The sequence below is a fragment of the Balaenoptera ricei genome, chromosome 20 (genome assembly GCF_028023285.1).
Source record: "Balaenoptera ricei isolate mBalRic1 chromosome 20, mBalRic1.hap2, whole genome shotgun sequence".
In the NCBI taxonomy this organism is placed as follows: Eukaryota; Metazoa; Chordata; class Mammalia; order Artiodactyla; family Balaenopteridae; genus Balaenoptera; species Balaenoptera ricei.
In genome coordinates, this window is record NC_082658.1 from 15,214,546 (window position 1) to 15,231,105 (window position 16,560).

A 16,560-nucleotide genomic window follows, 5' to 3' on the forward strand; every position below is an offset into this window, starting at 1 on the left:
AGGGATTTTGTCCTGCTCACTGCGCTATCACCAGCACTTAGAACAGTGCCTCGTACATAGTAGCACATGCAATACAACTACATTAAGTCTTTAGCTGAAAAGAGCCTTCTGATTTTTCTTCTACTTTCCTACCAACTGCTTTCTTTGAGGGCTTCATTTCTGTCGCCTGCTGCTTAACCAGCCATCTCAAGCATTCCCATGCTGCATTTACCGTACTGGGCTTTCTTCTGAACTTCACAGGCATCACCCACTGAGCATCCCACAGGCACCTCAAATTCTACAGGTCCAAACTGACCTGATCATTTTCCTCCATAGCTCTCTATATCCTCTCTCCATCTTCAGTTCCCCGAGTTGGATGCTTTTGAGTTATCTAACTTGGAGAGCTCTTCCTCTCCATTTCCCTTCCCCCACAGCTAATCTTGACCATGTCTCCAATCTGTCCACTCCTCTCCCAGCCCCAGCTCCACCATCCTAGTTCCAACCCCCAAAATCTCTCACTTGGATTACTTAGTGTAACAGCCTCTCAAGATCACTCCCATCACAGGGTGATCCTTTAAAATGGATACCTGATCCTGTCATGCTCTGCTTAAAAACTTCAGAGTTACCCATCACCCTTAGGACAAGTCGAATACCTGAATATAGCTAAGAAGGCTCTTCAGGACCCAGGCCGTTCCTTTTCCAGCCACAAGTTTTTCCATTTCCCAGCTCCAACAACCCCATCATTCAAATTCTGTGTTCTGGCCACACAGAACCACCGGAAGTTCCTCAAATATGACTCTCTTTTGCCTCTAACCCCTGCATGTGCTATTTTCTCTGTCTCGAACACTCCTCTCCTCCATTCTTGCCCCACCCCCATTCTTTCAGGGAAGAACTAAGCCTAAACATTGCTCCCTTCAGGAAGCCTTTCCAGGCAGAAACCCCTAAATCTGGGTACCAGAGCACCTAGCACTTTCTTCATCAAAGCACTTATCTTACACTATTGTAATTGCCTTTAAGAAAGTAAGCATAAAGACAGAGGCTGTGTCATTCAAAAAAGATGGCCTAGCATCTCTCATAGCACATTCAAAAAAACAAATATTTGGGACTTGCCTGGTGCCACAGTGGTTAAGACTCCGTACTCCCAATGCAAGGGGCCCGGGTCTGATCCCTGGTCAGGGAACTAGATCCCACATGCATGCCACAACTAAGAGTTCACATGCCTCAACTGAAGGAGCCGGCGAGCCGCAACTAAGACCCAGCGCAACCAAATAAATAAATTAAATAAATATATTTTTTTTAAAACTCAGAATTCACAAGATATAATTAATTAAGCTTCACTCTACTGGCTATTAAAAACAGTCAAAGTGTTCAACATATAATTCTTAAAAAAAAACCAATTATTTGTTGAATAAATAAGTGAACTTCAAATGGGGGTGTTAGTAATTGAATGTAATTTCCACAAGTGTGCCCTTTTAGCTATGTATTTTATCTACTCTATGTTGTCTCTCTCCTCACTCTTCATTTTCCCCATGTGAAGCCTCCCAACTGGGCCAGGCCTTCTCAAGTCTATTCCCCTAGTTTTACACTGAGTAGATGCTCCTGGTTAAGCACGTGAGCCACTCCTGACCCCAAGACTCATTAGGCAGCCAATCACACACCAGCTGCACATTTTCCTTTTTTCTTCCAAGAGCATAGGACACATGACAGGGAACAATAAATACAAATGAATAAGTTTCCTTAAGGGATAGCTCAATGAATTTGGTGTAAAAAAGAAAACAAACCAAAAAACCTATCACCTAATTTGATGAAAATTCTTTTAATTCAGAGGTAAAGTGGAATATATTCAGATTACCAGTTCAACCAGTTTATCCGCATTGTTAAGGAGTGATGTACACAGAAGATTTTTACATCTTCTTTACATTTTTATATATGACATTTACTTCTAAAGAAAAATTGCTTTTCGTTTTGAAATTCCACTTCTATAAATTTATCCTAAAGAATACTTTGCAAGAGAGCAAAGGTAAAGAATGTTCATCGTAGCATCTTCTGTAAGATAGACAACCCAAATGTCCATTGACAGAGACTAGTTAAATAAATTATGGCACATTAATTAATACAATAAAATACTATGTAGCTACTAAAAAGAATGAAGCAGACGTCTCCATTCTAATGCCAAAAGGAATCCAGGATATATTTGGGGGGAGGGGGCGCAGGAGACAGGTTATAAAGCAGATATACACAGGGTGATCACATTTCAGTTTTTAAAAATGTTCTTTCACACTTAGTGGGAAAAAAGGCCAACATACACTGAACACTTACTGTTGCCAGGCACTGTTTTAAGTGCTTAGCATATATTATTTAATTCTCAAAACAACTCTATGATATAGATGCTATTATCCTCATTTTATAGATGAAGAAATAATTACAAAGAGGTTAAGTTCTTCCCCAAGGTTGCTAGCAACTGACAGAGTCAGAATTTGTTCCCCAGCAGATTGATACCAAGGAGTAGAGCCGACTGTTAATGGTGGTTGTTATTTTAGGAGGTTAGGATTAGATGGGACTTTTATTTTTTTGCTGTATATTTCTATAAGGTTTGACTTTTTAAAAAACAATAAAGGTTACCTTTTTGGCACAAACCAAAGAAAGATAAAAAGAGGAAAAAGTAAAAACTTCTATCCCATCACTGTCTGGGGATAGAATAAAGAGAGAAAGTGATTTCAGTCAAGACGAGTGTAGTATCTATCATGACACTCTCTTTTGTGAGACCCAATGGCTCGTTTATTTTCTCTTCATAGAATGTCTTCAGAGGAGTCCCCAGGGATTCAAAAGTTGAGGACTCTTAGAGCGTGAAGCTTTATTGACAGCTGTGCTATATATTTCCGAGAGAAAAAAAAAGTAACTCAACCACACGACTGAGTTTCTGTAGTTGGCTAGAGGCAGAGTTTTCATTGTTCCTGTCTGATTCAGCGGGGGCCCCTGGCAGAGCTGGGGCAGCTACATACCACACGAGCGCTTCTTGTAAGAGTCAAGGCTATGGACAGAGCCTGTCACTGATACTTCCATCCCACTGAAAGGAAACTTCAAAATGAGCCCGAGCCAGCTCAAGGCTTTAAATGGTTTTGTGTTGCTAAGACAGTGACCAAAGATAAGGCAAAGGCAAGCCAGGACCAGATCCTATTCTTCTGACTTTAAGGTACACCTGAATCCCACCCTCTCACATGCTGTCTCCCTAACAGGACAATAATGTGACTAGTTTTCTTTTTAAAAAAATGCTTCCCTGATAAAAGTAAGACATGATTATTGAAAATAAAACGCAATTATAACATCACCACCCAGAGATAACCAGTTTTGATATTTTGGTATACTTCCTTCTAGTCGTTTTTTAAAAATTCATATATAAAGTATGATATATATTTTAAAATTTGGATCATACTATACATATAGTTTTGCATCTTTGTTTTTCACTTAACATTATATTGTAAACATTTTCTCTGACACAAAATATTCTTTGAAAAATAATTTCTAGTGGCAGAATAACTCATACCCTCTTTACTTAACTATTCAGTTAAATAGTTAACTATTTAACCTATATATCTAAGGGTCTCTTTACCAGATCTAGAGGCAGAGCAGGTCCAAGTAAGCTTTCATTTCTGCCTTTCCCATACTAACTGCAGGAAAGACTGCAGGGCACCGCCAGGGGTCAGTGCAGAGCTGTTCAGTATGTCTTGATGCGAGAAAACTGGTTACACAAGAATTCACATTTTGGAGCCTGTGCTGCTCCGCAACAAGAGAGGCCGCGATGAGGAGTGGCCCCCACTTGCCGCAACTAGAGGAAGCCCTCGCACAGAAACGAAGACCCAACACAGCCATAAATAAATAAATAAATAAAAAAAAAAAAAAAAAAAAAGAATTCACATTAACAAACCCTATCTATTAGATTAGAGGACTATTCACATGAGTAACCAAGTTCCCTTCTAGAGCAGGCTTCCTTAGTACAGATTTCTCAGATCAGAATGACCACATTCCTCCAAATTAATTTATATTCAACATTTACAATAGACCTTGGTTTATTTTATAGAGATGTAGTTCTCACCTGCTTGGTAAGAGATCATCTGTGCATAAAATACTTGGCCTGACTATTTTATAGGTTTGTTTTGAAAATCAAATAAATAAAATATGAAAGTATCTTATAAATTAGGAAGTGGCATTTAAACTTTACATTGCCCTATTTTAATGATGTGCTATTCAGATATTTAGATGAGTTATCTCCTATAAAAACTAAAGAATGCCAGGTAGCACCAAAATTATGAAATGAGGTATAACAGCGTATGCTCTGGCACGATAACAGATTATTTCATTGGTTTTCCTCCCTCTAGCCTTCACTCTCCAGCTGTTGAAGTCATCATGGAATTAGTAATCTGTTTTTCCTAGAAGGTGAAGTTATCATTTATAGCCAATTTGGTTTTAGTTCTTTTCCATCCTCATTTACCTAAGAGTCCTTCAGGAAAATTACTCTGAGCTCAGAACTGGCTTAAACAACTTACAAGAAGGTGAATAATAAGGATCAAAAAGCCTCTCCAGGCCCGACACGCTTGATGGGCTCCAGCACAGGTGGCTGGCACTCCTGGTCTCTCTAAACCCAGAAGTGACTCAGGAACAAAAGGCACCAAGGCCCCTATTTCCCACCTGGCCAGGCTTCTGACTCAGCCTTCTTTCTGTTCTTATTTCCTTTCCAGTTCCCAGTGCCCCATCATCTGGCATCAGGGATGAAAAGGAGCCAGGGTTGGGCATTCTGGGGATCAAGCAGCTTTCAAAACCAGCTTGGTATAGCCCTTCCTGAGTGCAGCTCACTGACAGGTCCACTCCGAGCAATCTCAGAACACAGAGGACCCAGGCAAAGCAGGGCCTGGAGTCCCTTATCATTGGCACTTGATCTCCTCCGGGGCTAGAGCCTTAAGCTCTCTGACAGAAGAAGGGTACAGAGGCCACATAAAGAGAACAAGGATGCATGCACAGCACCTCACATTGCCCTGGGACAGCTCCAGTAGAGAGCAATCCTATGTCTTCCCCCTGAGGTCCTATGTCTTAAGAGTGGATCTAACGCAGGGCATCAATTGAACAGCTTGTAAGTGCAGTTCCTGGTACACAGTAGGTGTTTGATCAATATTGGTTACGTGAAAGAATGGCAGGTTTCAGCCATGAGATGAGCACTAGAGCACAAAGTACCTGGAGGGAGCTACATTTCTATGGTCAATCAAAAAAATAAAGTCTTGGGATTGGAGTAGTGGAACTAAGCCTATAGACTTGAAAGGAAGTCAAGAGGGTCCCAGCAACTGGACACAAACCCCAGAAAACTCAAGAGTCATACAACAGCAGTGCAGCAACCCAAGTCAATCACTGTTATTATTTAGGAGCAGTTTCTAGTACATGGGCCCTCAGGGCACCTACCATCCCCACAAGGGCCAACTTCCTGAGATCAGAATCTGACCAGCTGACTGGCCTCACTCTACATCCAGAAGGATGTGGAGGGACTCACCTGGGAGGGCACTGAGACACCAGCAGAGCTGCCAAAGAGGCTTCACAAAAGTGCAGGGATTCCACTGACCACAAACTACAGGTCTTATGCTTCCTAACCTGCTAGAACACCCACCGCCCTGACCTACTTGAGTCTCAGAGGACGCTGCAGAAGCTTGTGCTCCAGAATAGGCTGCCGGGGGGCACGTACAGCCTGGCTACTCAATGTTGTCATAGACGTGGATCACGTCACCGTGGTTGCCAAGAGCCTGGATGAGATGGGCAGCCTGCTCCAGGTCAGGGTCAGCCAGCCGCACCTTTGTGTTGGGGATGAACTCTAGCATACAGGACACAGAACACAGGCCCAGGGAGTCCAGCTTCTTCCTCACTTGATGCAGTGAAGAGACATCACAAATAAACTAGGAACAAAGGAAAGTCAGGAGGTAAGTAGCCAGGAGATAACAGGACAAAGCTGGACAGAAGTTTGCAAAATCTGAATGGAATTATTCTAATGTATCACTGGGTTTAAGTCTTCACTGCAGAAACAGAGTTTTCAATGTTCTGAATCCTTCTCATCGTCCTCAAGAGAGTAAGCCCTATCCGGTATTCTCTTAGTAAATGTCTGTGCAATATGTGAGCTCTTTATCTCACCTGTACCCCGGGCACAGGAAAGAAGAGACTGACAGAAGCATGCCTCAACGTGTCAATCAGGGGCCTCTCAGAAGTCCACCAAACACTAAGGCTTCATACTCACTTTAAAAATGTTCGTTTCCTCTTCATCTTCAGCTTCCTTGACATCCTCAGCTCCTGCTTCTATTGCCAGCTCCAGGGCACGCTCTAGATTCACAGCTTTCTTCTCTTTGTCCTCCACTCCAACCACGATCACCCCCTTTTTGTCAAAGGAGTGGCGAGCTCCTTCAGCCATCATTCCCCTAATAGGAAAGGAAATGGGCCAGAATGAATGCCTTCAGACACTCATTCCCACCCAGCCCCTGGAGTATAAACAGACATGGAGCAGCTCTCTTCCTGAGGCAGATGCAGCTACCACTGGGCAAGGGAATAATCCAAACATATCCCCAACCCTCTATTTTCTGCCCTGTCTGGAGTTTGGAGGATGCAAAGACTTTGCTCATCAATTCCTGTGCAATTAAGATTCCATTCCTGGTTGTACATTTTAAGACCTGGACATTATACAGACAGATGGGATAATGGGACAGAGAGCTCATTCTACACCTGATGAACAAGTCTTTTGGATCCTGCCCAGTACAGAACACATTAAGGGAGAATAAATGATCCCATTTGGATTCTGCTAAGGATGAAGTGTGTGTAAAACTTGAAACGCCACCAGGAACAACAGGACTTCCCCTGCACAGAATCGGAACCTAAAGACTCTGTACCCTTCTACTCTCCCCAGACACACACCTACCCATTCTTGTTCAGGATATGTTTGATGTCCGAGTGGCACTTGGAGCTACTGTTAGATAACGCCTCAATGAGAAGAGAAGAGCCACCAGGGCCTCGGCCCTCATACAACAAATAAATGTCCTTGGTTTTCTGCAATAAACAACATAAGCACATTTTCCGGTTTCCTAGTTCCCTCCTACACGCCAGCCCAGGCACCACAGGCACCACAAAGTTGACTCCATGGGATGGGCTCCCTGGGCTGGAGCCTAGGCTGTTAAGGCTTCAATTTTGTCCTCCCCTCTGAGAGAAGGCCCTTGGGACCAACTTTTGAGATAATTGGAAGTATTATCCCTTATTTGGAAGGCAGTCTGTTTCTCTTGTCCCTGAACAATCAATCTGCCGTATCCCAGCTTTGTTTCCGTCCCTCCCCAGCTGAATCCCACATCCACCCCGCCATAGCTGCTACTAAAACTCATTCTCGTACACCTTATCCCGTGTGAAACCCAGCTGTGTTCCTACCCCAGGGCTGCTGAGTACTGCCACGTGAAATGACACATCTGGGCCTTATCAAATAGCATAGCCTCAAAATTCAAACAATCAATCAAAAACTCTAATGACCAATCTCATCTGGATCTCCCACACTGCCTCTGCTCATTCTTTGCCCATGCATCCGATCTTCACCACTCTCTCCATCACCCTGCCCTGCCGTCTTCCCAGGAACTCTCAACTGATGACTTCTCCCTTCCTCTTTCACAAAGGAAATTAAGGACACCAGGTGGGGGAAAATCCTCTGCCTCCACCGCCTTATCTGTACCACACCTGACAGGAGGGCAGTATGTATGATGGTTAGGCATAGGCTCTGGAGTCTGTCTGGTTCCCAGTCTGTCATTTTCTGTGTGACGTGGTCAAGTCGCCTAATCTTTCAGTGCCTCAGTTTCCATTTAAGGTTGTTCTGAGGATTCAGTGAGGTAATGCATACGAAGTTCTTATCAAAGAACTTGGCCTGGAATAAGCACTCAATAACTGTTAGCAATTAAGATGACTACTACTTCCTCAGATCCTTCCCGCTTGTCCTAGAGAAGAGATGTCCACTCAGCTGGGCTTGAAGACAATTCCCACACCTAGCCTCTACATCCCAGCCCCTCCCACTATCACTATCATCTGCACCCTCTCTCTTTCTACTGGCTTTTCTCCTTTAAGGCATAAATATCAGAAAAACAAACCCTTCCTCAAACTAACACCAGGGCTTTCCCTATACTGTGCCCCTTCTTTTTACCCCATCTCCTCAAAACTCAGCTCAGCAGTCCTAGGCTATATAGTTCTATACACTGTCTATATATCCTATTCCTGACTGTGCTCCCATAACCAATGGCCGAGAGAAGAGTCACCAGAAGGCTCTGGGTTGAGGGTGTCAACAACATCACTACCCTTCTCTGATAATTTAAAGAGTGTGTGGTGGCCTTCCAGACATGTGCCCTGTAGGGGCTGTGATCAAAAACAAGAAAGTTGGGCTTCCCTGGTGGCGCAGTGGTTGAGAATCTGCCTGCCAATGCAGGGGACACGGGTTCGAGCCCTGGTCTGGGAAAATCCCACGTGCCGCAGAGCAACTAGGCCCGTGAGCCACAACTACTGAGCCTGGGCGTCTGGAGCCCGTGCTCCGCAACAAGAGAGGCCGCGATAGTGAGAGGCCCGCGCACCACGATGAAGAGTGGCCCCCGCTCGCCGCAACTAGAGAAAGCCCTCGCACAGAAACTAAGACTCAACACAGCCAAAAATAAAAAATATAAAAATAAATAAAAAACAAGAAAGTTAAACTGAGGACACACCTCCATTTTCAGTGCTGCCTCAATTGTCGCCTTGGGCATGTGCTTGCTGCGACACACCTCTAAGATGCTGGCCAGGTTGCTATTGAACTCGGGGTTGGGGCCTCCTTCTGAGATAGAAAAGAGTAAGCAGAGATATCTCATTATGACATGAGAGAAAAAAGTGATTTCCGCCTCCTACCCCCATCAGCCAAAAGAGCGACAAGTCAGCACTTAGATCTCGGTTCGTTTAGGACACTTTATCCAGTGTTTGAATGAGATCTGGGTAAGTATTTTGGAAAAGAAGGTTTCAATTCGCTCTGAATGAAAGGCCGAGGATCGGGGTGGGCCTGGCCCAACTCTAGGAGGCAAGCAAAGCCGTGGGCATAGTGAGGGCAAGTGGCTACCACCGGTGGGTGACCGTCAAGTTCTCACCTTTAACCGCTAGGCGAATGCTCAAACTGAGCTTGGAGAAGATGCGACTCCTTTCGGTGTCCTTGGGACCCTTGATGTGCCGGACTTTGGACCACTTGTTGTGCCCGGCGAGGACTTCTGCCGTGAGGTGCAGCGTCCGGCCCCCACAGGGGCTACAGCCTGGGGGCTCAGGCTGGAAGGCCGGGGGGAAGCTCGGAAGAGCCACCCGGACGCCGGGGCCTCGCGCCCACAAGCACTGGGCAACGGCCCTGCTCAAGGTGACAGCGGCCCAAGCCGCCATCGGCTCCGACCCTGGGCCAAGGTCAGCAAGAGCAGCGGCCGAGGTCAGTCCGCCGAGTCCGCCACCGAAACAAGCAGGTCCAGAGCCTGCAGCCTCCTCCACCCGTCACTGGAGAGCCAAAGGCTCAGGCCCACCCCGGGCAGCCGGAACACGAAGTACGCCGCACCTTCCCCGCGGCAGCCGGGAGTGGCTACATTCAGTGGTGTAGCACACTTCCTTTTCCCGGTCCGTTCCAAAAACGCGTCCCCACCGCCCACAAAAGCCGTTCCGTCGCGTGGTACTTGCTTTTCCGTTGCAGCTGCGCAGAGCCTGGGCGGAGGTGGGGCAACCCTGTGCTCAATCCGTCCTGGTTGCCTGGGGAGCGCCGGACTTTTACTTCCCACAATGATCTAGTAGAGATATATCTGAGTTATGAAACTGATTTTGCTTCAGAATGACTTCGCAATTCTAAGCAGGCCTAGAATGATAAATGTTTTGTTGTTGCAAAGAAATAGGTAGTTCAATCACTTCACTTTAAGGTAGGGAAATCGCCGCCCAGAGACGTGATTTATCCAATCATTTAGTCTCTCTGAACTTCCTCTTCGATATCTGTGAATAAGGATGCTCCTACTTGCTTTACCAACATAAGAGGGTTGAGGGGCTTCCCTGGTGGCACAGTGGTTGAGAATCTGCCTGCCAATGCAGGGGACACGGGTTCGAGCCCTGGTCTGGGGAGATCCCACATGCCACGGAGCAACTGGGCCCGTGAGCCACAATTACTGAGCCTGCGCGTCTGGAGCCTGTGCTCCGTAACAAGAGAGGCCGCGATGGTGAGAGGCCCGCGCACCGCGATGAAGAGTGGTCCCCACTTGCTGCAACTAGAGAAAGCCCTCGCACACAAACGAAGACTCAACACAGTCATAAATAAATAAATAAATAAAAGAACGTGAATTTCTTTAAAAAAAAAAAAAAAAGTGCATTTAAAAACAAACAAAAAAAAAAAACAAAAAACTTAAAAAAAAAAAAAAAAAAAAAAAAAAGAGGGTTGAAAAAAGCTCTTGGAGCTTTAAAGTAATAAAATCTTATGTAAATAGCAGCAGCGATCATAGTGATGAAGTCCCTAAATGCAAGAGACGCTTGCCATCCTGGAGGGGGAGAATGATCAGAAGAATTTCCTGGAGCCTAATTCCCCTCTGCATTTTCCCTCTGCTCTCCCAGAAGAGAAAACCGATGGCATTAGGAGGAGAAGGTATAGAAGAAACAAAGCAACTGTGAACAACTTTCCAGTGGCTCCCCATGTTGGTGAGATTAAATCCAAAAACTTGGTGTGTTAGATAGAGAGCAGGTTAAGTTTGTGGCCTCTGGTCTGAACTGGTGGGTTCAAACCCCGGTTGTTACACTTACTAGTGTAACCTTGGGCAAGTTCCTTTACTTTCCTATATTTCAGTTTTCTTACCTGTAGAATGGCCTTGCTATGATTAAATGGGATAACGGATAAAATACACAGGCATAGGTTTTATGTTATTTTTTAGTTATTATTATGTAAGAACCTTCCTAATCTCAGATGTACTCATTTTTCTGGTCTCATGTCCTGACACTACAGTCCAGTTGGAGGGAATTATACTCACTGTACTCTGAATACAAGTTCTTTATCACCTCTTTGCCCCTATCTGCTTGGAGTGAACTTCACTGTCTCGGTGATAAAATCTTCATCATGCTTCAAGACCCAGTTCAGCTGTCCCCTCCTTGGTTAAAGCCGTCCTAAGAGTCCTTCTTTGAGTTTTTAGCTGTAACTAATAGTGCACTTATGAATTGTTAATTTATTATTTTTTATTATCGAAACTACTTGGGCTGGGCACTCTCCTCCTTGTACTTTGCAGATTATGTAGAAACAACAGATTGCTCCTACTGCTTCTCCCAATTCTTGTATTAAGCACAAACCTGTGTCTTTGCTGTTCTACCTCACTTCTGGCTAATTTTTGTTCTTCCTTCAATATTCAGCTCAGGCATCATTTCCCACCAGAGGAAAACATCTCCAAATTCTCCGTTTGGGTTCAGATGCCCTATTCTGTGTGTTCACATAACCCTTCATACATGTCTGTACCTTAACACTTACTTTTTTAATATCAAAATGTTTGTCTCTGCCATGATATTAAATTCTTTGAGAGCAGGACTGTACTCCTGTGCCCAGTACAGCTTTTTTTTTTTTTTTTAACAAAAACTTTACTGACATGTAATTTAAATATCATACAAATCACTAGTTTAAAGTGTACAGTGTTTTTTAGTATATTCAGATTTGTGCAGCCATCACCAAAATTTTACATTTTCATCACTCGCAAAAGGAAGTACCCATTAGCAGTTACTCCCCATTTTCCCCAGTTCCCCCAGTCCTAGGCAACCACCAATTTACTTCTGTCTCTATGGGTTTACCTATTCTGGACATTTCATATGAATGGAATCATACAGTATGTGGTTCTTTCAACTGGCTTCTTTCATTTAGCATAATGTTTTCAGGGTTCATCCATGTTGTTAACTAATGTTCCATTGCATGAATATACCACTTTTTATTTATCCATTCATCAGTCGATGGACATTTGGGTTTTTTCCACCTTTTGACCATTCTGAATAATGCTGTCATGAACGTTCACATACAGGTTTTTGCGTAGACATATAGTTTCATTTCTCTTGGGTATATGCCTAGGAGTGGAATTGGTGAGTCATACAGTAACTCTATTTGATCTTTTGAGGAACTGCCAGTGTTTTCCAAAATGGTTGCATTGTTTACACCCCTACCAGTAATGTGTGAGGGTTCCAATTTCTCCACATCCTTGCCAAAACTTGTTATCATCTCTTTTTGACTCTAGCTGTTGTCATCCTAGTGTGTATGAAGTGGTATTTCATTGTGGTTTTGTTTGTTTGTTTTTTCTCATTGTGGTTTTGATTTCTATTTCCCAAATGACTAATGATGTTGATCATCTTTTCATGTGCTTGCTAGCTGTTCATATAGAGTATTACTTTTTGTAATTTAAAAATATAGCTTAGGGGCTTCCCTGGTGGCGCAGTGGTTAAGAATCTGCCTGCCAATGCAGGGGAGAGGGGTTCGAGCCCTGGTCAGGGAAAATCCCACATGCTGCGGAGCAACTAAGCCGGCGAGCCACAACTACTGAGCCCACGTGCCACAACTACTGAAGCCCACGTGCCTAGAGCCCGTGCTCCATAACAAGAGAAGCCACCGCGATGAGAAGCCCGCGCACCGCAACGAAGAGTAGCCCCGACTCGCCGCAGCTAGAGAAAGCCCGCGCGCAGCAATGAAGACCCAACACAGCCAAAAATTAAAAAAAAAAAAAAAACAAATTAAAAATAACAATAATAAATAAGAATATAGCTTAACATAAATGTTACTTCAAGTAGCAAAAAGCAAATGAAGGAAATTTATAATTATGAATAAGAGTAGAGGCCAAAACAAAGTTTGAGATAGTCCTGGTCCAATCAGCCTAAACCTACCTGGGCAAACCTGTAGTCCAACAATGTCAGGCTATCAACTCACTGCAACAAGGCAAACTGCACACCAGAGGGATGGTGGAGTGTCTCACTAAAGGAAAAGATCGCTATTATAGAATTACGGGAATGAGTGGAGGTTAGGTGAAATTTCAATGAAACAGAGTTTGATATACTCAGAGGAATACAGAGCTGTATGAAAAGAGGGTCAACATCAGCTCTGGACTGCAAAGTGGGCCCAAGGTTCAATTTCCTTGAAAACTACAATGTTAAATGTGGAATGTTGTGTTCAGAAAGCCCTGCTCTGAAGTTCTACACCTGGGTTGGACATCAAGGCTGCTTTTCTGTCAAAGCAACTTAGATTCTCCAAGCAAGACTGTAAGACTTCATTCTCACTGACATAATTTCAAACAGGAAACTTTCCAACAGTCTGTGATTTTATTTTATTTATTTATTTATTTTTGGCCACACCACGTGGCACGCGGGATCTTAGTTCCTCGACCAGGGATTGAACCCTGCAGTGGAAGCATTGACTCATCGCTGGACCACCAGGGAATTCCCAGTCTGATTTTAGAGAACAGTTTCTTAGTGAATTTTTAAAAGTCACCCAGAGAAGGGAATTATTATCTGATAAGTTGCAGTGTGTGCTTGGGAGAAATATTGTTTCCTGTTAACTTTGCAGCTGGTTTTATCTGTGTCCGTTTATCTGTGATGAATGGCAGGGCAGATTTTTACTTTCTCAGTCTGAGCTAATATTCATGTCTCAAAATGAATTCATAGGTGACTGAACCGTCTCTAGAGACCTGGCTGTCAAGATCATTGAAATTTTTTGTTGTTGTTTTTTTTGGCTGCTTTGGGTCTCGCTGCTGCGCACGGGTTTTCTCTAGTTGCTGTGAGCAGGGGCTACTCTTCATTGCAGTGCGCGGGCTTCTCATTGCAGTGGCTTCTCTTGTTGCAGAGCACGGGTTCTAGAGCACAGGCTCAGTAGTTTAGGCACAGGGGCTTAGTTGCTCCACGGCATGAGGGATCTACCAGGACCAGGGCTCGAACCCGTGCCCCCTGCATTGGCAGGCGGATTCTCAACCACTGCACCACAAGGGAAGTCCCTGAAATTTTTAACTTACAATGAACCTTGGATTCTAAAGACTGGCTGAAGGCATCATTCTACTAGGTTTGAACAGGTGTCGTCTAGTACTAACGGCTCTCAATGAATAGAACCACACTCGTTACTATTCCAGATACTCTTGCTAATTTCATGGTGTGGTGGAGACATTACTTTATTTCCTCTTCCTAGGCACACAGGAAAAATACATTCCTTGCAGTTAGGTTGAATGACGTGACTAAAGTGGAAAGCACTTACTAAATACTGGCTCACTGAACCAATCAAAATTTCTTTCTTCTTTTCCCTTGAAATGGCTCAACAAGAGCACAGAATGAAAATAAAAATAAACAGAGGGAGAATTCATCAAGGACTAACAGCATTTGAATAGCAGTGGGATAGAACTCCTCCATCCTATCACATTGGGGTACAGGCTCGGGAAACCAGCTTGGACTTGGAAATTCTAGTCAGCCATCAGAGCCAGATGTCCTCACCCAGGGGACGTGGGAGTTATCATTTCTTGGTCAGCCTTCACAGCCAATAGATTACTGAATCCTGATTAGTCTGTCCCTTAAATCTCTTCAGTTGTGCCCTGCCCTCTCCTTCCCTGCTGCTCCTGCCTTAGTTCAGGCTTTTGCTTTTTCTTATGTTGACTATTTTAATAGGTGAGGTGACTCCTTGTCTCACCCCCACTCAGAGGCATTTTCTTCACTGCCTCCTAAAATGCAGAACTGAGCATGACTTCCCTCTGTGTAAATTTTCCAAAGTCTCGTACAGGAGTAAGGTCTAAACTTTCTACAAAGCACAAGACCACCTGCTCCTGCTCTCCTCTCTAGACCCACTTCCCACCACTCCCCATACAAAACCCCACATCACCTTATCATTCTCTGAATAGAACCATATTCTTCTTGCCTCTATAGATTTATACATAGATGTTCTCTCTGCCTTAAATGTCTTTCTTTACTCCTAGAAAACTCCAACTCAGCCTTCAAAACCCAGTTCATACACTATAAAGCTACAGTCATCAAGACAGTATGGTACTGGCACAAAAACAGAAATATAGATCAATGGAACACGATAGAAAGCCCAGAGATAAAACCCACGCACATATGGTCACCTTATTTTTGATAAAGGAGGCAAGAATATACAATGGAGAAAAGACAGCCTCTTCAATAAGTGGTGCTGGGAAAACTGGACAGCTACATGTAAAAGAATGAAATTAGAACACTCCCTAACACCATATACAAAAATAAACTCAAAATGGATTAAAGACCTAAATGTAAGGCCAGACGCTATAGAACTCTTTAGAGGAAAACATAGGCAGAACACTCTATGACATAAGTCACAGCAAGATCCTTTTTGACCCACCTCCTAGAGAAAGCGAAATAAAAACAAAAATAAACAAATGGGACCTAATGAAACTTAAAGGCTTTTGCACAGCAAAGGAAACTACAAACAAGACGAAAAGACAATGCTCAGAATGGGAGAAAATATTTGCAAACGAATCAACGGACAAAGGATTAATCTCCAAAATATATAAACAGCTCATGCAGCTCAACATTAAAAAAACAAACAACCCAATCAAAAAATGGGCAGAAGACCTAAATAGACATTTCTCCAAAGACGACACAAAGATGGCCAAGAAGCACATGAAAAGCTGCTCAACATCACTAATCATTAGAGAAATGCAAATCAAAACTACAATGAGGTATCGCCTCACACCAGTTAGAATGGGCATCATCAGAAAATGTACAAACAACAAATGCCGGAGAGGGTGTGGAGAAAAGGGAACCCTCTTGCTCTGTTGGTGGGAATGTAAATTGATACAGCCACTATGGAGAACAGTATGGAGGTTCCTTAAAAAACTAAAAATAGAACTACCATACAACCCAGCAATCCCACTACTGGGCATATACCCTGAGAAAACCATAATTCAAAAAGAGTCATGTACCACAATGTTCATTGCAGCTCTATTTACAATAGCCAGGACATGGAAGCAACCTAAGTGTCCACCGACAGGTGAATGGATAAAGAAGATGTGGCACATATATACAATGGAATATTTATTACTCAGCCATAAAAAGAAACGAAACTGAGTTATTTGTAGTGAGGTGGATGGACCTAGAGTCTGTCATACAGAGTGAAGTAAGTCAGAAAGAGAAAAGCAAATACCGTATGCTAACACATATATATGGAATCTAAAAAAGAAAAAAAAAAAAAAGGTTCTGAAGAACCTAGGGGCAGGACAGGAATAAAGACGCAGACGTAGAGAATGGACTTGAGGACACAGGAGGGGGAAGGGTAAGCTGGGACGAAGTGAGAGAGTGGCATGGACATGTATATACTACCAAATGTAAAATAGATAGCTAGTGGGAAGCAGCCGCATAGCACAGGGAGATCAGCTCGGTGCTTTGTGACCACCTAGAGGGGTGGGATAGGGAGGGTGGGAGGGAGACGCAAGAGGGAGGGGATATGGGGATATATGTATGTGTATAGCTGATTCACTTTGTTATACAGCAGAAACTAACACACCATTGTAAAGCAATTATACTCCAATAAAAATGTTAAAA

General features: G+C 43.6%; 1 protein-coding gene across 2 annotated transcripts; it reads right to left on the reverse strand.

Moving 5' to 3' along the window:
* Positions 1 to 2,139: 2,139 nt before the first annotated feature.
* LOC132355400 (translational activator of cytochrome c oxidase 1) lies at positions 2,140 to 9,678 on the reverse strand. 2 transcript variants are annotated; one of them, XM_059907722.1, is made up of 5 exons: positions 9,135 to 9,678; positions 8,724 to 8,827; positions 6,920 to 7,047; positions 6,248 to 6,425; positions 2,140 to 5,912 (listed from the first exon to the last, which is right to left on the reverse strand). In XM_059907722.1, the coding sequence occupies exons 1-5, from the start codon at positions 9,412 to 9,414 to the stop codon at positions 5,712 to 5,714; spliced, it is 891 nt and encodes a 296-aa protein (XP_059763705.1). In that variant the 5' UTR covers positions 9,415 to 9,678; the 3' UTR covers positions 2,140 to 5,711. The 2 variants fall into 2 exon arrangements, with proteins under 2 accessions (XP_059763705.1, XP_059763704.1); XM_059907721.1 differs by having other exon boundaries at positions 8,724 to 8,830; positions 9,135 to 9,673.
* Positions 9,679 to 16,560: the final 6,882 nt, after the last annotated feature.

Bases quoted from the DNA above. Each gene is read 5' to 3' on its own strand.
- LOC132355400 (XM_059907721.1), bottom strand. From the start codon at position 9,414: ATGGCGGCTTGGGCCGCTGTCACCTTGAGCAGGGCCGTTGCCCAGTGC. The intron at 8,831-9,134 runs GTGAGAACTTGA...TTTCTATCTCAG, and splicing joins CATTCGCCTAGCGGTTAAAG to AAGGAGGCCCCAACCCCGAG. The intron at 5,913-6,247 runs GTGAGTATGAAG...CTTTGTTCCTAG, and splicing joins AGGAAACGAACATTTTTAAA to TTTATTTGTGATGTCTCTTC.